Below are 24,474 nucleotides of genomic sequence, written 5' to 3' on the forward strand. Positions count from 1 at the left end.
ATCCTTTGGGAGGGAAGTGGGTGAGCAATAGCCTGGCAGGGCGGTAAGCAGTGGGAAGAAGGAAAAATAGCAGTCCGAAAGACCTTCCCGTCATTTACAAACTGAGGAGATCATCTGGCGTTGGCTGTAGCCACGCAACAGTGAAAGGGCAGCTGAACCAGGCAAGGGCTTGACAGCTCCCTGAGAAAGAAAAATACCCTGGGATGAAAATGGACCATAGTGGCACACCTGCTTTTTTTTTTTTTTTTTTTAAGATAAGCTAGCTATTGCTTCATTTTCCCTATGTTTATAAACTGCAAGACACAGGGGTGCTTGGGTGGCTCAGTGGGTTAATTAAAGCCTCTGCCTTCGGCTCCAGTCATGATCCCAGAGTTCTGGGATCGAGCTCTCTGCTCAGCGGGGAGCCCGCTTCCTCCTCTCTCTCTGCATGCTTGTGATCTCTCTCTCTCTGTCAAATAAATAAATAAAATCTTAAAAAAAAAAAACTGCAAGACATAAACTGATTTGTGTTTCGGACATTCTGTGCCAGATTAACTTTTCTAAGTGATAAAACTGGTTTATTCCTACTGCAAAATAAAAAGGCTCAGCCCCATAGATTTTTTTTTTTTTTAAAGATTTATTTATTTTGACAGAGAGAAATCACAAGTAGACAGAGAGGCAGCCAGAGAGAGAGAGAGAGAGAGTAGCAAGCTCCCTGCTGAGCAGAGAGCCCGATGCGGGACTCGATCCCAGGACCCTGAGATCATGACCTGAGCCGAAGGCAGCGGCTTAATCCACTGAGCCACCCAGGCGCCCAGCCCCATAGATTAAAGAGATTATGAAGGCCCACCAAGAACATACTTTGGGCTGAACCCATCCCATTTTGTCCTGACATATTATGTTCACGTAACACTTTTCAACTGAGGAACTCTGTTTTTGTGTCCATAACTCCTTAGTCCTCATAGCACCTGGAGAGACTGTGGGTTTATTTAATTTCATCTATGTGCGTGGTTTCATCTCCAGACAGCCTACTTACTTGCAATTAAGGTTTGTAGTTAAAGTAGTAGGGGAGTTTTACTTACAGTATTGTGCATATCAATTACAAAACAATCATTTTCAGGCTAATGTAAAAATTGTTAATTCAATTGACTATCCTATAATTAGCATTTTCGCAAAGTGCTGTCACTGATTAGCTGAAAAGGCCTGGGTGACAGGCCTGCGTAACACACAGCATATGTGATTCTCATAACAGTCTGAAAACACTGAAAAAGATACCATGATTAGCAAGTAGAAAGATAATAAGTCTTAAATTAAGGTGACAGAGGGACTATAAACTAAGACATTAGGTAGATTGGTTAGTTATTATGACTTTACCTTGGTCTTTTTATGTGGTCAGGCCTCTGAAGATTTCTTGTTATTTAAATCTTAATGTTTTAAAGTGGCACAAAGGGGCACCTGGGTGGCTCAGTGGGTTAAAGCCTCTGCCTTCAGCTCAGGTTATGATCCCAAGGCCTAGGATGGAGCCCCACATCGGGCTCCCTGCTCAGCGGGGAGCCTGCTTCCCTCCCCCCCCCTCCACTCCGGCTCTTTGCCTGCCTCTCTGGCTGCTTGTGATCTCCGTCTGTCAAATAAATAAATATAATCTTTAAAGTGAGCTGAACCTTCCATTTAAAAAAAAAAAAAAGTGGCACAAAAATGATACAATTACAACTTAGTTACCCACTTGTTAAGTTATATTCCAGACTCTGTCTCTCTTTTTTTCCTCATATACAGTGAATAACTTTCGCTGTGCCTGTAAACCTAGCAACAACAAAACCACTCTTCTTTATTTCCCAGTCACACAGCCTGCTCTAGCTCTTGGGAGAGAGAAAGAAAAGAAAGAACTGGGGAGCAAGTTTCCTGTTAAGCTGCAAGGACTGGACGCCTCTGCAGTTTCTCTTCCAGGAGCTGGCGGGATGGATAAACGCAGGTCAGGAGCAAAGAAGGCGTTTCTGAAGGCGTGGCGGCCTCCCCTGCCCTTCCCCTCTTCTCCTTAGCCAAGAAAACTGTCCTCTTGTGGTGCTAATGAAACACCAGGATGGATGTGTGGTGGTGGGCGGGATGATTCTGGAAGTTGGTGACTGAATACAGAAACAGCAACAAATCTCAGGGCTGTCAACTCTCCAAGTCACCTCCCCCTCGCCTTGCTTCTTGCTCTCTGCCCCTCACCCAGCTCTAGCCATAGTGGCCTCTCACTGCTCCTGCCACCTGCCAGACATGCTCGCCCTTGAGGCCTCAGTACTCTGCCTCTGATGCTTATCCCCTAGGTCTCCAGATGGTTTGCTCTTCCCCTCCTTCAGGCTCTGCACAGGCCTTCCCTGACCACTGCCTCTAAAACTGCACTGTCTCTATGCCCTAGTCCCCCTCCTGGTTGGTACCACAGCCCTTTGAAGAATCTGACATGTTACAAACAGTGTTGTTTACTGTTTCTCTCCCCCTGATAAGAACATCAGCTCTGGGACAGCAAATGTTTGCTTTATTCAGTGCTCTATCCCTAGTGCTTAGAACAGTGCCTCTCACAGTAGAAGCCTCAAGAAATGTTTACTAATTGAATGAAAACAATGAGGGGGGAGGAGGGATAGTCAGGGGTCATGTTTCAAGGTCAGCCCCTCCAGGACACCACAGGGGGACGGGTACTGGACACCCATGGCCTGTGGTTAGGCGCAAGCATTGTCTTTCAAGGAAGAAGTTTCTGCTTGCCTACCCGGCTACAGGTAAAGGCTCAGGAAAGGAAGAAATGATTTCTTTGAATGAAAACAGACGCACAAAAGATATCTTTACCCACAAAATAATTATAACCTCCCTTAAGAAATTAGACTGCTGTGATCAAGACAATTCCCGCCCGAGTCCTTTGCCTTCGTAGTCACCATCTACAAAAAAATCTGAATTTTTAAAGCCAGTGTACATGTGATTGGGCTTTCCCAGAGGAAGAGTTTCCAGGATTGCCAGATCTCCTGCTTCTTAGATGGGGAAAGTGTTAGTCATTCAGCTCTGTAGCATTCTCCCTCTGGGTGTCAATTTAAAATCATTGAGCTTTTTCAGATATAGTGACTAGGAAAGCAAGTCAGTCATCACAAGCAATAGAAGCTGAGGGTCAAATGTCACCAACTAATCATCCTGTCATTGGTCAATTACCCATCCCCATGAAGAGGTGCCACTGATCTAGTTTCCTATCAATAAATGTCTGTCTGGGCACATCAGCAGCTGCTAACCATGGCCTGCCAGGGTATCCAGCATCGTCCACAGGCACCGATGGTTAAGAAATCCCTCTCTCTTTCTTCTTAATAATGTCACAGAAGAGGCAAATGCAGATCCTGACAACATAATGTTAGTTTCACAGAGACGTGTCTCTTTCAGTGCTCAGCCAGTTACACAGGACTTCAATTGCATGGATTTTCTCACTGCAGAAACAATAGCTGGGCTTAAGGAAGTCTGGTGGCTGAGCTAGACAATTCTGCCTTTGCTGGTGCTCATGCTCATTACTGCCACTCCAAGTCCCGGAAAGAAAAAATAGTTTGGGGGAACCATTTTCATTCATAATTAAAGAAAGCCACATGGGCGCTGTTCTCTCTTGCTTTAAGCCTCAGTGACACCTGGAGTTAGATCGATCATCTCTGATTGTTTGGGTAGAACCAGAGGTCAAGGTGGCCTTGCCACACAAACAGCCTGTTTGTCCCACTTGGAGCTGTCACCCTGGCGGAGACCTCATGTGTTCCTGCTGAATCTAAAATTCTAGCTCTCCTACTGTACCTGCTATAATTTCCCCTCTATCCTTGACAGACTACCTCATCTACACATTTGATCTGTCAAGGGATGCTTATTCTGAGTTGCCACAGGCTTTATATGTCAGGGGGAGTGGGAAGAGACAGCATGTAAACGATTATAATATGACAAATGCTCCAGTAGAACGTACATACAGAATGTATGGGGATTGTTGAAGAGGGAGGTCTGAATCAGCCCAGGAAATGATGGGAGGTTAGGGAAGCATTCCTGGAGGAACGGAGTCTTGAAGGGGGAGAAAGAGCCGGTAAAAAAGAGGTGATGGGGAATTTGTGAGAGACACCAGCCATGAGAACAGTACGTTCCGAGAGTTGAAGGCACAGAGGTGAGAGAGGGATGGCATGTGCAAAACTGCGAGTAGCTGGACAGGATGAGACGGGCACATATGGGGGTGAAGCAGGAGACAAGGCTGTGTCGACAGAAGCACGTCAGATTGTTCTTAAATGCCTTCGTCTGAATTTTCTCCTGAAGGGGCATAACCATGTCAGATCTGGGGCGGGGAGATGGTTACAGGTGGGGAAGGAAGGGCCAGATGGAAATCTGGCAGACCAGGGGGAGAAGAAAAACCACAAAGGTACAACTGTGGTAACGGTACTGGAGATGGAAAGAGCGGAAGACTTTGTGAGATTTTCAGGAGCCAGTACTGACAACTGGCTGAGGAGGGGAGGTGAGAGAGAGGAGTAAATTCGGGAAGTCTGTCATGTTTTGGGCTCAATCTACAGACACATGGGTGGTGCCACTGAATGAGACGGGGGAAATCTCAAGGTGACTTGAGCGGACGAAGGGGGGATAATGGGATTCCATGTCCAACATGTTGGTGTGAGATGCACATGTAACATTGCTGGGGGTAGGGCTGGAGTACCAGGTAAGCAGACAGAATACAGGCAACATTGGAAGAGAGTGGGAAGAGCTACTAAGTAGCATGCTGGTTCACTTCTGTCTTCATTGACGAGAAGACTGGTCTTCAAATTAGAAATGGCAGAACAAACATAATAAAGAGAGAACTGAAGCCCCAAATAGGTGAAGTGAAAGAAAGAGAGTATCTAGTCAATTTAAATGATTCCAGATCTCCTGGCTCTGGTGAGTTACACCCCATGCCGGCTGAAAGAAATTGCAGATGTAATCTCAGAGACACGACTGGTAATCTTAAAGAAACTGTGAAGACTGTAAGGAGTGCCAGTGACAGGAGAAGGACAATGGCTCCCCAGATTTCGACAGTGAAGAGGGATAGACTATAATGGGAAATATTAGGTAAGTTTCCTACCATCAATGCCAAAAATTCTTACTTAAATTACATTACTAAATAGATAGCCTACGACTGCCTTAGTTAACGCACGCAGCTGAGATAAAAGGAAGGATGGAGTCTTGTTTGCCATCTGATGGAGGTTTATTTGCGCTGGTAGCTTATCCAGACTGACTGTGGCTTCTCCTTCCCCTTTCTTAAGCACCAAGAGGGTTTGTCTGGTCCACAGCATGAGGCCAAGGCTTCTCTATGTGTGTGATAGGTTGCCTGCGTTACTCAACCTGTATGTGGCCCTTTATGAAAAGGAGTTGACAATTTAAATGAAGAAATCCACAGTCTGAATTCTCCCACAAATCCAATATCATTCATCAGGGTGGCCCCGGGGACCAGCAGGTTGCAAAAACCTCTGTGGTCATTAGCCTAAACATCAATACACATTTGCTGGTTAAAATCCTACTACCTTACTTTTTGTGCTTTTTCTCTCTTTATACACAAAGACTTGAACATAAGAACAGGAAATAACAGAGCAAATGTGGTAGAACATGATGGTGGGGGTAGGCAGTCACACCCCACTGAGATCTCCACCCCTGGCAGGCTCAGATATCATGTAAAACACCTTACCTACTGTTAAACATAAATGTATATACATTAGTCTTTCAGAGACCTCCTTGGAACGTTCAGAAAAAAAGCAAGCAAAGGGCAGCCTATTCAATACATTCCACATGGCTCTCTTGAACTAAAAGTATATCCTCTGAGGGGTGTCAACAGTATCACATTTTAAAATTATATAATCCTATAAATCAAGCAATGTTGGGTTAAAGTTCCTTTCTGAAAACAAAATAAAACAAAATGAAAACAACCATCCAAAACCGAGATTTTCATTAAGAAGATTTTTTTTTTAAGTACCAGGCCTTATAGTCACATGTTTGGCTCAGATGTAAATTTATTGGTGTTGAAAATTAGTTTTGAATCTATACAACCTCTCCTGACATTATCCTCTAAATCCTTAGCCAACACAAACTGAGACTTAAGAAGGAGGTGGGCCGTACCCAGGAGAGGCCTCTAATCTACTCTCGCTGCAAGCCCAATCGGAGCTCCAAACAAGCCCCCTGTTTCTCCATGTTACCCCGCTTCAATATTTAGAGCAAACAACAGGAATGTATCTTCACTGAAGTTATTAGGATCATCATTGTTCCGAAAAAGAATCTGCACACGTGTCTTCGGTTTTAAAAGTAATAAACGAAAAGGACCCTTCTTACCGTATGGACCCGATCATGTATGGCTGTGCCAGCTGAACCACAATCGCACCACTTCCTAGCTGGTGACACGTATAGCCGGAATCCCAGTCGTAATTCTTGGTGTCGCCATTCAGCAAGGCATTTCGGCTCCGACTGACTCCTTCAATCACACTGGCGCAATCTGCAATTGTTGCAACGTTCTCCATGGGAACTGTGAGCCCAACACAAGATTCAACATCAGGATAAGAGATGCTAAACATATCCTGGTAGGCTGCTGTGAACAAAATGAATTACTATCTCACATCAATAATAATGGGGAAATTAGAACTCCTCAGTTATCGCAAGACATGAGCACATTTTCCATGCCAAATTGCCTCAAGAAAAAAAGTTGAATCCAAGATTGGAACAAAGCAAACCTCATGTAGTAATTAACCCTGAAGCATTTTACTATGAGGAACCATGATATCCCATAAAACACAGAATGGATAAATACATTTCAAAATAAGACTACAATGGGAAACTGCACATTAATTGATCTTAGTGAACTAGGGTTATGTACAAATAGATAAGTTGAAAACCATATGTTCTTTTCCTAAAAAAAAAAAAAAGAAAGAAAGAAAAAAAGAAAAAAAAAAAGCCTTGACTTCTAAAACACCAAAAACCAAAAGAACAAGAAAAACATAAAATGTTGAGTGAAAAAAGCAAGGCACAGAAAAACACAGATTATGAACGCATTTATACAAAGTTTTTAAAAAGACAAAACTAGAAACATACTTCATTTAGGGATACACACATAAATATAAAACTAAAAAGGAAATCTAGGGAATTATTATATTAAATTCTGGATAATGTGTCTGGGAAGAGGCGAATGAAATCTTGCAGGGACTCCCACCAATAGGTCCAAATATTAATTGATTTCATTTCCAAGATGAAATCTTAGGGGAGCTTCAGAAGTACTGGCTTTGTTCTGTTTCTAAGCGAGGTGGTGGGTATATAGACACTTGTTTTATTACTAGTCTCTAAACTGTATGTACTTGTTACGTTCAGTAAATACCAATTTGTTTAGAGAAATATGATATACACATAGATTCAGTGTTTTGGAATTCATAAAGCAGGAAGATGATCTAGGAAATGGTACCAATACCTTTTCAGAATACACTGTTGCCCTCAGCCATGACTTGTTTACCTTTTCTGTTTGTTTGTTTATTATTCTGGGCATTTCAACACATAATGTTCTTCTCTTTGTTCATGAACTGAGATATTCTGAAACACCAGCTCTGATTTGATTTTGAGTCTCTCTCTCTACTTCAAATCTGCGTCAACCTGTTCATTTATAAAAGCCAAGGGCTTCCACAAAATGATAGCTATCTAAAAATGATATAGAATCTCTAACCATGGAGAAGAGAGCAATAAAAGGTAAGGGCCTTTTAAGTCCCCAAGGACCTTTTCTGTGCATTTTCTAGTGTTGGGGTTTTAATTTAATTTATTATTCAACCCAAATCTACACTTAGGCCCAGCTACTTGCCTTCAAGATTTGCAACTTACTTTATATAATTTTAAAACAGGTTGAAAAAAAAAAAGACAATTTCTCATTAGATATATACTGTAGTTTTCAGGGTAATATTATATACTCTCTGAAGAGAGAAAGAGTGAGCAGTACTACCGTCATGCCAAAACATTTCCACCTTGATAATGACGTGAAGTACGTAATCTTACATGTATCTTCTATACCATGATGTATTTACTTTCCAAAGCTGGGCATGCCTGACTTGAGCCCTCATCTTCTATTGCTTCACTGCTTTGCTCTCTGCGGATGAGGAAGTCATCCATAGATTTAAAAAAGGGCGGGGGGGAGAAGAAGAAGGAGAAAGGAAGAGAGGATGGATTTCTGGTGATGAATCCCTTGACTGTCAAGCTTAACTCCAAACAACAAGCAAACACACTAGTGAAATAGCCTCAAAGGACAGTTTCCTGGCAGAGAAGGAAGGGGCTCAAAAAGAAGTTCCCCAGGACTTGGAAAGACAAGGAAGGACTATATTTGGAGGCCAAGTCATGATACCTCTATCTCATGGAAAAGGGAAAGTATTGGGTGATTTGGAAGGTGGAACTTAAGGAAGTGGCGCAAGGTGTATGGCAAATAGAACTGAGACATAAAATAATACTGTAGATGGAGCTTAGGCTGCAGGAACAGCCCCCATTCTCCCTTTCCACAGTGCACATTTACTTATGTATTTATATTTTGTGCACCCTATGTGTTCAGTGACGATTAGAAAAATGGTTTTACTCATTCTATCAGCCAAGGGCCCAAGTGACAGAAGCTTTGTAGCCATATGAATTTCCTCAGTTATAGCAGCAATGAGAAGAAAGAAAGCCAGGTCCTGATTCTTAAGACTCATCCCCCAAAGTAACACACATCACCTCTCTCACATTCCGGGGCTCGAGGCAAGTCCCAGAGCCTTGCCTAACTTCAAAAAGGGTTCGAGAGTGGGACCCTGCTGTGTGCCCAGAAGAAAGGGGAATGCTTGGCGAATAATATTAACATTTACCACAAACATTAAACCATGATGAAGGAACATTCAATAGAAAGATAAATCTAGTCCATTCATGTGAGGTCTATAAAATATTTCAATACATAAACATGTCAAAATTTATTTATCTAATCTCCTGCTAAGGGATGTTTTGATTGTTATCACTGTTTTCTTTGCGATTACAAACAAAAGAGTCTTGTGTACATGGTAAGGGTTTCTTAAAGGAATACATAAGATATTATACATGTATATATGCGTGAATTACACTCATGGCCATGAGTTACCTTCAATTTTCCTGGCTATTGCCAAATTATTCACCAAAGTGGTTGTAAAAATACATTCTCAACTCATTACTTCACATCCTTACCAACTCTTTGTAATGCCAGACAGATGAGTTTGTTATCTCAGTGTGGTTTCAGTTTTTCATTTTTCTGTTTGAAGACGTTGTAAAGCTCCCCCCCACCCAAGAATCATTCTCCATCTTTCTTCTGTAAACTACCTATCTTTATGTTTTGTCTATTTTTTTTTTACTGTCTTTCTAATTGATTTGTAGGATGCCAATCTTTTGTTGGTTAATGTTTTGAGGTAAAACATTCATCTTTTAAGATTGGTGCCTTTCCCTTTTCTTGTTTATAAATTCTCTCCTACCCTCAATCCATAAAGATATTGTCCTGTATTTTATTCTAAAAGTTCTTAAACTTTGCCTTTCACATGTGGTTCTTTAATCTACTTAGGATTTATTTTTGGTATACCGTGCATGACAGAGAAAATCTACTTTCATCTTTTATTCTTAAGATGAGCCAATTTTGCCACCACCATTTAATGAACTCTTGCCCTCATTAACTTATGTTATTTCAGCCACACACAGTTTTCATAGATATTCGTGTCTCTTTTTAAAAATTGTTATGTTTCATTGATGTGCCTAGCCTTGTGCCTTTACCGTGCTGCTTTACTATAATTTTATAGTAATCTTAAAATCTGATAAAGTGAACACCTTTTTTCCCTCGCCTTCCCCTTCTTCTTTTCCTTTTTTCTTCCAAATTGTTTCTGATGCTCTTGGCCCTTCCAGGAAAAATTTTCATTTTATCTATCCTTTTAAATATACTGGCATAAAAATTTTCATAGTATGTCCTCTTTTTCATCCCAAATATTTGTAATTGTAGTTTTTATTTTTTCATCAGTCCTACATAGCTTGTCTCATTTATTAGTGTTTTCAAAGGACTAACTTTTGGCTTTGTTGATTTCTTTTTTTCCTACTTCACTAAATTCTGCTCTTATTTTTAATTTTTTTTAAAAGATTTTATTTATTTATTTGACAGAGAGAGATCACAAGTAGGCAGAGAGGCAGGCAGAGAGAGAGAGGAGGAAGCAGGCTCCCTGCTGAGCAGACAGCCCGATGATGGATGATGATGATGATGATGATGATGATGATGATGCGGGGCTGGGTCCCAGGACTCTGTGATAATGACCTGAGCCGAAGGTAGCGGCTTAACCCACTGAGCCACCCAGGCGCCCCTTATTTTTATTTTTTAATTAATAATTTTTTGGGCGGGGAGGGGAGAGAGCATGTACATGTATGAGTGGAGGGGAGGGGCACAGGGAGAAGGAGAATAAACTTTGAAGCAGGTTTTACTGCCCAGCACGGAGCCAAACATTCGGCTGGATCCCAAGACCCTGGGATCAAGACCTGAGCCGAAATCAAGAGTCTGCCATTTAACCATTTAACTGACTGAGCCACCCAGGCATCCCTCCTCTTCTTTTTATTATTTCTTCCTTTAATTCCTTTTAAATTACTCTGTTTTGTTTTCTATTTTTTTTAATTAAAGATTTTATTTATTTATTTGACAGACAGAGATCACAAGCAGGCAGAGAGGCAGGCAAAGAGAGGGGGAAGCAGGCTCCCCGTTGAGCAGAGAGCCTAATGTGGGACTTGATCCCAGGACCCTGAGATCATGACCTGAGCCAAAGGCAGAGGCTTAACCCACTGAGCCACCCAGGTGCTCCTGTTTTCTAACTATTTAAAGTGAAACTCATTAACTCATTAATATTTCTTCTTTTTATACGTCAAAACTTCTTTATTCACACTTAACCAATTTATTTTGGTTATAAAAAATATATTTGGTTATATAAAAACCACTACTGTTTTTTATATCCTCCTTTCTTCTTGGTTCAACTTCCTTCTTTCTAAGATACATCCATCAGTATTCAGCAAAGTCTCTGTTTGAAAGTGCATTTTGCCACCACTCTTGAAAAATAGGTTAACTGATATGGAACTCCTGGTTAAAAGCTGTTTTTCTTCAGCACTTTGATGATATTATTCCATAGTCTCCTGGTTCTACTGTTAAGTCTGCTAAAGTCTCCTATCCCTCTAACTTGTAATTGTTTTTTGCCTACAGTTAATTTTAAGGGTTTTTTTTCTTTGTTTTTCGTGGGTTTTGATGTTGTTGTTGTTTTGGTTTTGGTGTTTCTCAATTTTACTCAGTTGTACCTAGAACCAGACTGAATTTATCCTTCTCAGGACCGAATATGAGCATCTGTGACTCTTATCAAGTCTGGAAAATTCTGGTCATTATTTCTCTGAATACTGATTCTCCTTCCTTTTCTTTCCTTTTTTTTTTTTTTTTCCTTCTAGAATTCCTACCGGACCTCTGTGGAACTTTTCATTCTGTCTTCCACATTTCTTAACCTTCTTTTTATTTTTCTCTCTGTACCTCTTTTTGAAGTATTCTAGTCAATTTCTTTTTTTTTTAGATCATTTATTTACAAACAGAGATAGAAAACATATTTATATTAAGTGAATACAAATATGATTTACTTGAGGTTCACATTTAATAGCCAAAAGTCTAAAACTATAAACCTTGTCTTACATGGTCAAACCAGTACCTGGCTCTAATAACACTTTGATTTGTATCATTATCTTCCATGATTTCATTTTCCACATTATGGTATGTTTGTTAGATGTGACTTTGAGTAGACTTTCCCTCAGACTCTATATTTTACTTTACTTTTTCAATGATAATTAAATTTACCTGGGCAATTTCTTAATTCAAATTATTATTTATGTTCAGTCCTCTTTAAGCGTGTCTAATCTGTTCATACTGTCCACTGAGTCACTGAAATTTTACTATTAAACAAAAACTACACAGTATTGAAAGACAAATGAACTAGAGCTATGTGTGTCAACCAAGGTCGGTCCCACAAAGAAAACTGGTTAAGAAGAGAGGAAGTGAGGAGAAAACACAGAGTATGATTCCACTTCTGTCATTTAGTGATACATGCTTGTGTGGTGAGATCAGAAAGGAAACCTGGGGAATGGTGAACACTGAAAATCGGGGGGGAGGGGTGTCACTGTGGGAGGGGCGCACACAGATGTAGGTTTGGTAGTATTTTCTTCAGCAAAGCGGTCAGCATACCAGTGCTCTTACTCCCCAAATTTCACATATATGTCCTTTATGTTCTTTTGCACGTATGGAATTTTGTGGGTTTTTTTTTCAAGTTTCACACATTTTAACACTGTTTTTATGAAAATATAGAATGACAGAAAGCCTCCAAAAGGGTAAAACCTTTTATGATTATTTTGAACACTGATATCTTCTGTAGCATCTGCTAGGTTTTTATCAGTTGTCTTTGAGGAGTTTTCCTGATTTTGTCAATCTCCACCTATGCAACCTTACTGCCTCACAGTTTTATCCTAGATATCTGATTTTTGACTAGTGGTTGATTAGTGTAGCAGCATTGGAGATGATCACAAAATCATTACTAGTATGGTTTCAAGTTCTCTGGAAAACAAGGCTGGGATAAGTGCTAAGAATTCCTTTTCTAGAGACACATTTATAAATGGGTTTATTCAAGAAGATTCAGTCTCTAAAATTTTCTCTAAGTAAAACTATCCTAGAAATATTACCCTCTGATTCTCTGGAAACTGAGGTGGTCTAACACATATGCTACATTAAAGAATTGTGCCTTGTTAACAAAGAATCCTGTATCTGTGGGCTGGAGGATAAAATATCACTTTGATTTTGACATAATTATTCATTAGTGTTTATTAATCGAAGTCTGGATATACAAAGTGTGCCCAGCACAGACACACACATCTTAACATACACAGAGGGATGATTGTATCAGTAAAATCGACCCCAAGTCCCAAATTTCCTTTTGAGAAATAGTTTTGCTAGAACTCTACTGGCAACTTGATAAGCAACTGTATCTACCTAATAAGGTACAAAATCAGAAGATTATCACTTTCTTTAGTTCTCATTCCAATTTTCTGATAATGAGTCAAATTAATAGTATAATGACCAAGTCATACCAACTATTGCAAAAAAGAATGGGGACCTAGGCACAAACCCACTGGATAATGACCTCTTATAAACAACCAGGATGACCCCAACATTCCAGCACTGTGCCAATTCTTAATACCCAGACCAGTATGTCCATCTGACCTAACATGATCACTGGAGATTTAGAATGTGAGTTTCGTTAGGGCAGGAGTGTTCCTTTTTTTCACTGCTCTAGTCCCAACTGCCAAGAGACAGTGCTTAACATATAGTAGGTGTTAGCTAAATATCTGCTGAATGAATGAATCAGAGTGAGAAAAAAGGATGCTTATGTAGGCTGTGGCACTTTCGCCTTAACACAGTTCCTTCCCAGAAGCTAGAAAACCTAAAAATTACTGAATAAGGCAGGAAAAAGAAAATACTTTCTCAGTGAAAGTTTTCTTAGAAAAGTAAAGTATGATCAATGTCTGGGTCTTGACCTAAACCTTAAAAAGGAAACAAATATGCCCAGTGCAGAAGAGCGGCTGTGTGAGCATCACATGTACCCTGGGCCCTCTCAGCTTCTCCTTCCCTAAAAGTGTATCACAAAGCTTGGTCACTCATGGTAGACAAAACATTTTCTGATGGAGAAACTGTTTTGGGGAGGGGAGGAATATCTGTAACAGTGTGGCTTTTAAAGAACAGAAAAGCTCTTTTTATGCCTGCGGGGAGAGCTCTCTGCCTTAGTTACACTACAGGAGTTCTTCCAGAAGAGGTTTGTCCTAAAAGTCACTGCTGAGCTTACTAACACATATAGACCATTTTCCCCATCTCAGCAGGAAAGAATTCTCTTATTAACTCTTCCTAGAAACGCAAACCTCAGCCTGCCTAGCTGAATCGTCTAATAATTACACAATGGTTTGAATAAGTTTTGTGGTTTCTTTTACTGGAAAAATTTAGGGAGTGATTGTGACTGCGAAGCACAGAAGGTGCCATTACTGTTTTTCTTCTTTGTAGGAGCCAAGCCACTCCCCAACTGAATGTTCATTACAGTCTTTCAAATGTGTCTGATAAATTTATTAAAAACGCCATCTGGAAGGGACTTGGCTTTGCGCTATATTTCCAGTCTTCCAGCTTCCTCTCTTGTCCCCATGGAATTTCTGCCCCAATTTGAGTCACTTTGTTTACAAAACCATACTGCCCAAATCCAGCATCTTGTGTCTGTCTCTTTCTGGTTTCCCTTTGCTGTCCTTCGACTACATACCTATTACAATAGCCTGTGCTATAAGCAAAAGGCAAAGGGGAACAGCCTGGGCAGAAATTACTTTCCCCCTCCGTGCACATAGCAATTCTGCTCAGACAAATTTAATTTGCTGCCTCTGAATGCAAAAGTTGCATGTTGACAAAGTGTCTATATTCTGCAAGTGTATGTGTGTTGGGATGATTCAGACTGTGGGGAACTGCAGAAAAAGTGATCTGAGAACAATTTTACTGTCCTCTGTTTGTACGTTGCACCAGGGTTGGCCAACAGCTTGCCAGTAAATTTAATTCGGGAGCAATAAATTTTTTAAAAGGCAGTATTACTTCACTAGGACATGACCTGAGGGCCACCTGTACCAGCTCTATTTAAAGATAAGACTGACATGTTATTCAACTGTCTCCAGAGATCACCTTTGAGAGGTGGGGGGGAGAGCCTACTTGAAGCAGATTTTTAAAAATGAAATAACACTTAGCACTTGCAGAGGACCATCATCTTCATAAATTGTACCGGTGTTAGGCTTCATTCACTGCTTCCCTGGCTGTTCCTTTTCTTAGAGTACACTGTTTCATGCAGACCAGTACTCAATGGCCTTGGTATAGATTCTTCTCTATGCCAAGATGTTCACAAACAACTTCTTTCAAAAAGCCTCTTAAGGCTGTTAAAAGCTATTAGCTTAAGATCACACCTAGATATTACATAATTATACTTTTTTTTTTTTTTTTTTTAAAGAGAGAGTGCATGGAGCAAGTAGGGGGCAGGGAGGGGGGAGGGAGAGGAAGAGAGAGACTCCCACACAGGCTCCATGCCCTGAGTGAAGCCTGAAGCCTGATCTCAGGATGCTGAGATCAGGACCTGAGCCACGCAGGCACCCATAAGCTATACTTTTTTTTTTTTTTAAAAAAGGGGACTCACCTTAGGCCCCTATCCCTAGGCCTATATAGGAACTTACTGCTGACCATGCAAACTTCCAACAGAACCACAATCCAACCTTCGGTCAAATTATTCAGGAAGAAAATACCCACAGCTGTTATGTCTTAACAGCTGTAAAAGAACAATAGCTAATTAGAGCACAAGCCCATCATTCTTGGAAGCTATCAGAAAGCTACCAAAATGTATTCTACAACACTGGAGCTAAGATACATTAATTCCTAGTTTTATCTATTGGGTTAAAAAAAATCACTTTTCAATCATATGTACATAACATTGCTGAAGAAAAACCATTGATTATGTAGGATGTGCAACTTGTAAACTCCTTCCCCAAATTTCCCCCAGTTCTCACCTCCATGAGGGCTGCTTCCTAATATAATTCCGAGGGATTCAGATGCAAGTACCTCTCTGCACCCACTTGGGAGCCTGGGAAGAAAGCCATTTGAATGCTGTTGTCCCCTCCCCGCTCCCCCCAACCCCCACTCCCCTCATCCCAACTCCTCTGTGCCTCTTTTCCTTTTCTCTTTGCTTTTCACTCTTATCTGTTTTAGGAAGTATGGATCTCCACGCTCTCTCTCCTCATTTCTGTTCTAGCTCCACTTCTGAGACTATCAAGGCCGCCCAAATCATGTGACTATATAGGCTTTGACAGTCCTGCTGGGCTCCATTTAGCCAGTGAAAGGAGGTGAAAGGAAGTTTTCCAAACTTCAAATGTGCCACCCCCCTGGCCCCTTCCCCAAACACATGCAAACTTTACAAGGCCAGTTGCAAACACTTTAGAGGGAACAGCAGCTTTCTGAAAGATGAAGGTGAGAAATCAGAGGTGGTTATCCCCAGGGCCAAGGTGAGGTGGGTGAGGCCAGTGGATCTCAAAGGCACAAGTTCACTAGGATCAGTGCATTCTCTCCTCACACTGGAGCCTTTTAAGGATAGCATGGTCCAGAACTAACTGTTTAAGAGGTTTACTCTCTTATGTGAGGCTCGAACGCTGGAGGTTTTTAGCTGTGAAAATCTTCAATTCCAAAAGACCTAAAAGAATCAAGCATCAGATGTTTAACAGCAGTAACCACTGCAGTGTATCAAAGAGGGATTCACTCTGTAGGTGAGGCCTTAAAATTTAGGACAAAGGCACTTCCAGGTATAAGAAAAAAGATATCCCAAAACATCCAACTATGTGTTTGAACTAATAGGCAATATCTCTTTGGGGTGATTTTTTTTTCTTTTCTCTGGACATAATCTATCACAGAAAGAGACTACATCTGCCCCCTACATCAGGACAAGTTATTCAAGCTGATACGGGGGATGGGGGCATAAGGGATGGGGGTTTGAGGACGGATGGGTTGGTGGTGGGATTCCAAACATAAAAAAAGAGTCACTGAAACGAGTTTTGTGATTTTTGGAAACTCTCAAAAATTTTACAAAGTTATAACATAAAAGGCATTTTTTTTGTTCCATGGGTAGTGTAAGTTTTACATGGATTTTTCCTCATATACTAAAAGATGCTGAAGTCAACAGAATTATTTTTGTTCCATGCTACTGATTGAAAGTTTTATCAAGTCATGAGGAGTCTGTGACTCAAGAGGCGAGATGTTACCGCAGACTGGGGGAGTGTTCCTCATTCACGCTGGGCACAGAACAAAGGATATGCAAACAGTTGTTTTAAAGCCCCACAAAAGAAGGAGCAGTTTGCTCAATGCTTTTTTGTAAGAAAGTTTTTTTTTTTTTAAACTATTCCTTTAATAAAGCAGTAGCTTTCCTTTTTATTATAAGCTGAAGAATGCATCTGGTTCAAACTTTAACAGTATACAGTCGGAGTGATTCTGGGATCATGCATAACTCTTGAGTCTTTAGATCTTGAATGATATTTCTTTAAAATGCATTAATAACTACACAATTTGAGTTTTTACTAAAAGTAGTGTTGGTAGTGAGGTGTCCCAAACTATATGTGGAGCCCTGTACATTGTATGGAAAATGTCCTGATCGGATCTCTGACAAGTATGCAATTCTGCTTTGGCAGAATTTTCCTGCTACACCTTTTGGAGGCAGAGAGAAAAAGATTGGAGAGAAGGCCAAATTCTCACTTGTTTTCGCTCCCACAAACCATTCTGGAATGAGTTGTGTGAGAAGAATCTGCAAGAATCTCAAGGGAGCAAGACTGGAATTTAGAAGAAACAGATGGGTAAAGGTGAGTCTCAACTTCTGAATACTGGGCTTTCAGAATCGGAGCCTCTGTAATCAAACTACACAGGATGCCTAAGGGGAAATCTTGCCTACTGGGCACTCTCCCAGTTTTAGCCTGAGGGATCAGCCCAGGGCTGTGAGGAGGCTGAGTGGTCCCCATGGGGGGAGTGAAGGTGATGTCTTCTGAGGGCTGAAGTTGGGGTCTCTGAGAGAATCTGGCTACCCGGCTTCAAAGACTGACAATCAGAGTCTTCCAGGTGACCTGGGACAACTCTATTCATACCTCTAAGTAAAGTAGTTATCACACAAAAAAGCCTCAGCAAAATATACAATGTACACCACCTTCTGGAGGTCAAAGTTAATCTAGACTGAGGAAACAGAATCATGTTATATTTTCCAGTAGACTTACAATGTGTGATGAAAAAAATTATTGTCTAAAATACAATAAAAGTAATTTAAGAAGAGGGTTTTGCTAGGATTTTCGATTATTCTTTTATTTTTTTATTTTTTTTTTTTAAAGATTTTATTTATTTATTTGACAGAGAGAGATCACAAGCAGACGGAGAGGCAGGCAGAGAGGGAGATAGAGGGAAGCAGGCTCCCTGCTGAGCCCGATGTGGGACTCGATCCCAGGACCCCGAGATCATGACCTGAGCCGAAGGCAGCGGCTTAACCCACTGAGCCACCCAGGCGCCCTCGATTATTCTTTTAATGGTTTATACTTAGTGCTTTGGGAAATGAAAAATGGGGGCAAGTATTTTAAAATAAACTTTATTAGGCATATTGTCAAACCTGTCTATTAAGCAGCATCTGACGTCTGAGTGCTAGCTCTCTTCAAACCATATCTACACACTTGAATTCTGAGTGGAATAATGGCTGCCCACCTCTGCCCACCTTCTGCTCTGGCATCCACAGGCCAGGCCCTGCACTGCAACACAGGCACCCAAAGAATTACCCCTCAGTTCTGTAAAAATGGCTTCTGAGGCCATCTCACAGAGGGTCTGTAACTGCCCTGGGATGTGGTTGCTTTAGTTAGAACGAGAATAATCCCTTCTTCTCTCTACCTTATGGGTATTGACCGAATTAATCAGATGCTTACAAAAGCACCTTGAGATTTTTGGAGATACACAAGACCCAGGATTGGTACTTTCTTAACCATGAAAAAACCAGGTTTCTGCCCATGAGGAAGGGGTCAACGGGACCAGTGTTTTAGAACTCTGGGTATCACACAAGAGGGGAGACTTTTATTCCATGAGCCACTCTATAATTGTAAAAGAACAGGGGCCAAAGGAAGGAAGAACAATAGCAATCTACTGACCTACAAAAACTATTAGCACCTGCTAGTGTAATATGCAGCTGGCAGCTACAGAATAACCAAGAAAGCAGTTCCTTCCGGTCGATATCTGCTGGGGACAGCAATTTCTGACCTACTGAATCGGATCAAGATCATCTGAGTCATTAGACCAAAGAAGCCTCTGTGTGCTAAATGTACGGTGGCTAGGGGGTCTCTTGTCATTAAACGAAGGGGTCTGCCTACAGCCTGCCTTCTAGGAGGGTCACTGCTTTGAGGTTTCATGAGCTATCACAATAAAGTGAGCAAATCAAAACACATTAAAAATACCACAGACACAAATGGGCTTATAATTTGTCAGTGAGGTGGATGGTGGTAAATGCCACGTGGCTGCCACACTCTTCTTGGGGGAAGGCAGGAGTATAACGAGGAGAGAGGGGAGGGAGAGGGAGAGGAAAGCTTCCCTATAGTATATAGATGGTCTTCAAATGTTCATAATTTCCTTAGGGTGTACTCGTTGCCAGGTTGACAGATGTTGCTGGAAAAACCTGCACTATTCTGAAGAAAGGCTAACCTTTCAAGAGTGGGAGCGGGGGAGGAAGGCAGCCCACGCCTTCGGTGAAGAGATGACATTAAACCGGACAGCGAGCTACCCTGAGCACGCTGGATCTTTGAAAGGCTGTGTGATAACACTGCCAAAGAGAACTGTCCTGGGAGAAATCTCATTTCACCATAGCTTTCCCTGCCATGAGTTTAAATTAGTTTTTAAAACTAAATATTAGAATGCCCTAGACAAGTAACTGATTATTAATTATTGCTTTTTTAAACTGCCATGACTCTGAGCAGTAACATTCCCCTAAGAGAAGTCATGGATCCGCCATCTTACACTGTCTCCTAAGCGTCTGTCCACTTTCTTTTTCATTCTTTCTTCCTGGCTGTACTTTATGCATGAAGAGAAATGGGCTCTTCAAAGCAAACTGCCAATGATCTTAACACAGACTTCCCAATGGGTACAAACTTACATGCCCCTTCTGCTTGCTTGGCTCTTGACATTTCCTAAAGAGAGCCGCCCAACAGAAGATCAAGTCTGCTGAGCATCAATTTATGGGACAAAATGGTACTTTTGCAAAGCCCTAATCCTCGACCGCCAGATAAGAGGAAGAAAGCACGTGAAGGCTTGCCTGTTTAAGATCCTGAGCCCATCATTAAGCACAGTGGAATCAGCATCTGAAATGGGAAAAGCTAGGCCTGGGAAGGAGAGGGGAAAGCCCAGCGGAGTAAGACCTCCCTTTTCAACACACACTGCCTGTGTCCTCTTCCTGAGGAGGGCTGCAGCTCCTTTTTATCTCCAACATGGTTTTCTTGCATTCCCAACTCTGAACCTCCCTCTCAAAAATCCACATGCTCTTGCTCATTAATGTGGCCATTAGTCATTTCTTCCTGTGCCCTTGGCTACACCCAATGTTTTTTTCTCAGCTCTGATTAAGGAGCAAGTCACCTAATGTCTTCTCATGGAAGGCAGATTAACCAACCTATCCATTTAAAGATTAACAGTAATGTGCCATAAGGAAAATTATACCTCTAGCATGAAAATCTGCAATTGGGGAACCATTTTACAGGATCACATTCATTTATATCAATTATCTTGTTTATCAAAGACAATGAAAACCAAACTGGTAGTAAAAAGGTACAGAGTGCACAGTGAGGAATAATTAGGTCTTACCCTCCCGGAAGCCGATAGCCATTTACCACTTCACTTTGGGAGGTGATGTTTACAGTGTCTGTTTTATAACTCTCTTCACATTAACTTTCAAATGTCAAAAGCAGGCAGTTAATTGTTTATTATACAAAATGTCACAAATGTAAAATACTGGGGCATAAAATTATTATAACCGATCTACCACAAGAAATCCTGCCTTTTAGATTTTATAGCTTGTTTGTCAGTCTCTGGATCTCAATTTAACTGCTATTATATGGACTGCGTGTGCCGGGTAGCTGCTGTCTGACAAATAACGTTCTCTGCATGCCCTGTGTCCTCAGCCAAATGAGAAATAAAAATAGCATGATATGAGAATTACTCTTACAGTTGAAAATGATATGTGCTAGGAAGAATGGCGGATGTCGGAATGGTGAGGTCCCATGTTGGGACTTCATTCCAGCTGAGAACAAGATTCAGAGAATTGCGATACAGTTACAGAAGTGGCTTGAGCTCACAGGAGTGAGTGTGCAACTGCCCATATTCTCTAAAGCCACTGAGCCCAGACACCATTACTCTGTGTCTGCCCCAGAAGCTCTCCATCATGGAATATGCACCAGCATGAGAATTTCTTCTGTATCGCCTGCTAAATTTGCAGAGACCAAAGCCCCTCCCTCTGCTACCCACAATTCTAATCTTGCCAAAGCCATTCCTTCTGGTAATCTCTTCATCTTTAGGCTCAAAGAACCCGTTTTTTTTTCTCTAGAGTCGTAAGAATCAGACAGTTGGGAAGGAGAAGATGAAAGAAGGAAGGAAGAAGGAATAAAATAAAGCAGTGTATTTCTATGGAGAAGGAAAAGAGAGTCCAGTAAATGAGTTGGGATTTGGATGGAAGTGAGACCAATAGAGAATCTCCTTTATAGAGAATCTCCTTTATAATCTATTAGGTACAATTTATACAAAAAGATTTTTGTGGCTAAGATTTAGTAAAATGGGTGAATGTATGATAATAGTTACTAGCTGACCATGGAACTCCTGTTTATAGCCATCCATGCATATGATGGAAAAGAAACCACTTTGCTTCCATAGTAGATTAAACCTGTCTGGTATCACTGAGGTCGTGAATACCTATGAATTTGGCTAATCTACACAACCAGTGAAATACTGGTAAGAAACCCATAGCTCATCAAATCACCAAAGTTATACTTAGAAAAGAACCTTGAGAATCACTCAGTTCAAGGAATAAATAATTTATATCTTATTACATATTGATCCAGGAAACAGAAAAAGAGGCAAAGCTACTCAAGTCATTATGATATAACTTTGGTTGTAAAATGACTTAGAGACGGGTCAAGGAAAGAAACCGATAGGCCCATTTTATTTAAAAAATTAGGTGTAGGGGCACCTGGCTCACTCAGTTGGAAGAGCATGTGACTCTTGATCTCAGGGTCAGGAGTCTGAGTCCTATGTTGGGTGCAGAGATTAATAAACAAACCAACTAAAATTAAAAAAAAAAAAAAAGAAAAGGAAAAATAATTGTAAAGATTTTAAAATAAATATTAGTCAACACCAAATCCAATAATTAGTTAGAAGATACATCCTGTCCAAGCAGCAGTTATCTTAAGAATGCAGGTATGGGACATCATCAGAGCATCTACAATTTCAGTGGATTAAAGAAAAAAAACCCTCTGAGGGATTCTGAGCAAAGGGGTGTTCCAAGAGGATTACTTTGGCTGAAGTGTGAGAGCAAAGAGAAGGACAAGAGAAGATGCTGGCAGAGCCACAAGCAGACAGATTACATAACAGTCAGGGAGATGGTAGTGGCTCACCAGGACTGAGAGAAATGCAAATTGAACAATAGGGGACTGCATCATGGCTATCAGAAGGGCAAAGAGTAGAAGAGCCACCTTACGCAGGAGTACAGGCATGGAGAGGCAAGTTGCTCTTATGCACTCCTGGTGGGAACGTGAACTGGCAGCAGTTGAGCAGGAAGGCAATCTGCACTATGAAGCAAAATGGATGAGTACTTCAGTCCTCCAGGATCATATTTCTGAGGACAGGTCCCAGAGAAATCCTCATGCGGATGCAAAGGGGGATAGATACAAGAACATTCATCATGGCAGCACTGTTTTTGAGAGCAGGAATCTGGAGGCACCTATGTGAATGAAACAGGTGAGATAGTAGCGATACCTGCCTTACAAGACTGTGGTGACAGTTAGATGATTTTATAACGATTTAGAATAGCGTGTGGCAAGCAGTAAGGACTATGTAAATTGGTTAATATGTTTATAATTATGATGATGGAATACTAAGGCACACTGAGAAGCAATGATGTATAGGTTTCAAAAACATAATATTGCTTGAGAAAAGTATGAAAAAGAGTAAGATTTATAGCATAAAGGCATTTTTGAAAATTAAAACATACAAAACCTGCCGACATTACAGATTTTAAAAATATATGTGCATATTAAGGAAACTCACTATAACCAAACATATAACCAAACACACTAGAGATGATGTCGTGGAGGAGAACAGAAGCAGGGTTCAAAGCAAAGAGGAAACATACATAAAAAAGAAGGCCTTGCTTGGATCACTGAGGATGATGTATTAATGACCTGAGATATATGATTAACACAATTACCTACACCCAAAGGATGCTTATTTAAAAACAAAACAAAGCAAAAAACAACAGATCATTAGTTTTTTTCATTTTATAGCTGAGAACTCTGAGCCTCAGAAAAATGGTGTCTTATTTATTAGATAGCAAATCAGCAGCAAAGTGGGAACCAGAATCTGGGCTAATCTTCTGGTCGTCAGAATGCAACATATCATTCTGTCCATCCATCCATTCAGTAAACAGTTACTGAGTATTGGGATTCCAGGTTCTAGGAACACAGCAGTGAACAAAACAGACACAGTGCCTTCTATCATCAAACGAAGTAAATAAAATGTATAGTTACAAATGAAACTATGAACTTTCAAAGGGGGAAAAAAATCCTGATCTATTAGCATCATAGAAAGAAACTTTACCTAAGCTGGGGGGTAGGGGTCTGACAAAATTTTTCTTCAGAAGTGACACTGAAGCTGAAATTTAAAGGATCAATAGGAGGTTACCTAGATAAAGGGGGTGGGCTATAATGGGGTGAGGGTAAGGGACATTCCAGAGAGAATGGTGTACAAGGTCCCTGGGTCAGAGAATGTACTGGGCCTCCTGGGAATGGGAAGAAGGCTTGTGGCCGAATCGCAGAAGATGAGATGGGAACTGGTACCAGGCCAAGAGGTACGCAGGCAGCAGATTACGCAGGCTTTTCCAAGCCATAGTAAAGACTGCGGACTTTCTCTTAAGAGCCATGGAAAGGGTCTGAGCGGTTCTGAGCAAAGGAGCATTCCACAGGAGTATGGAGAACAATGGGGAGGGCTGGAAAGGATGTGGGGCCCCGCTGAGCTGACAGGCAACCAACAGGGCAGGAGAGAAGCTGGGGGCTTGCACGAGGACAGCAGCAGCGGCAAGAAGGGAGTACATGTGACATGTGGAATCCAGTATCACTGTAAGTTATTTCTCTCATATAAAGATACCTCTGATGATATATATTTTAGTGTGCTTCCACAGCTCACTGAGGTTTTACTGGAGTGTGCTTCCAATTTTTTATAACCAGCAACTACGGAACATTCATCAAAGGATCACTGGAAACAAGGATGATAATGCTCCCGGGGCAACTGGCTCCTCGGTTTTGAACAAGGAAGGAAGGAAATGGGGCTGTAAGCCCTTTCCTGTTATTTGCCGCCAAAGACCATTTCTCTGTCATCCCGCTTCTGTGGCCAGGAGTAGGATGGCAGCCTCCGGGTCAGGATGGGGGGCACGGGGACCGTGTCCCACAGCCATGAAAGCTGCCTGCGATGCCCACGGTGCCCCACTCAGAACCCCATCAATTCATATTTAATATCTTACAGAATCATCTCCTGAAGACTCTAATTGGAACATCTAACACCTTCTGCACTTTCGCATCTCACTTGAGTCCCTCGCTTTTACACTCCAGTTTATTGCCATTTTAGTT

The 24,474-nt window shown here is 41.2% G+C and overlaps 1 protein-coding gene across 3 annotated transcripts in view; it reads right to left on the bottom strand.

Moving 5' to 3' along the window:
* Nucleotides 1-24,474, bottom strand: part of BTBD9 (BTB domain containing 9) — a 417,028-nt gene that overhangs the window by 95,687 nt on the left and 296,867 nt on the right. For all 3 annotated transcript variants that reach the window (XM_004739994.3, XM_045071237.1, XM_045071236.1), the window contains exon 8: nucleotides 6,301-6,490. In XM_004739994.3, coding sequence (XP_004740051.1) covers nucleotides 6,301-6,490 — 190 coding nt within the window. The remainder of the gene's footprint in view (nucleotides 1-6,300; nucleotides 6,491-24,474) is intronic.

This window comes from Mustela putorius, unplaced genomic scaffold (genome assembly GCF_011764305.1).
Source record: "Mustela putorius furo isolate JIRA1106 unplaced genomic scaffold, ASM1176430v1.1 tig00003983_pilon_pilon_pilon, whole genome shotgun sequence".
In the NCBI taxonomy this organism is placed as follows: Eukaryota; Metazoa; Chordata; class Mammalia; order Carnivora; family Mustelidae; genus Mustela; species Mustela putorius.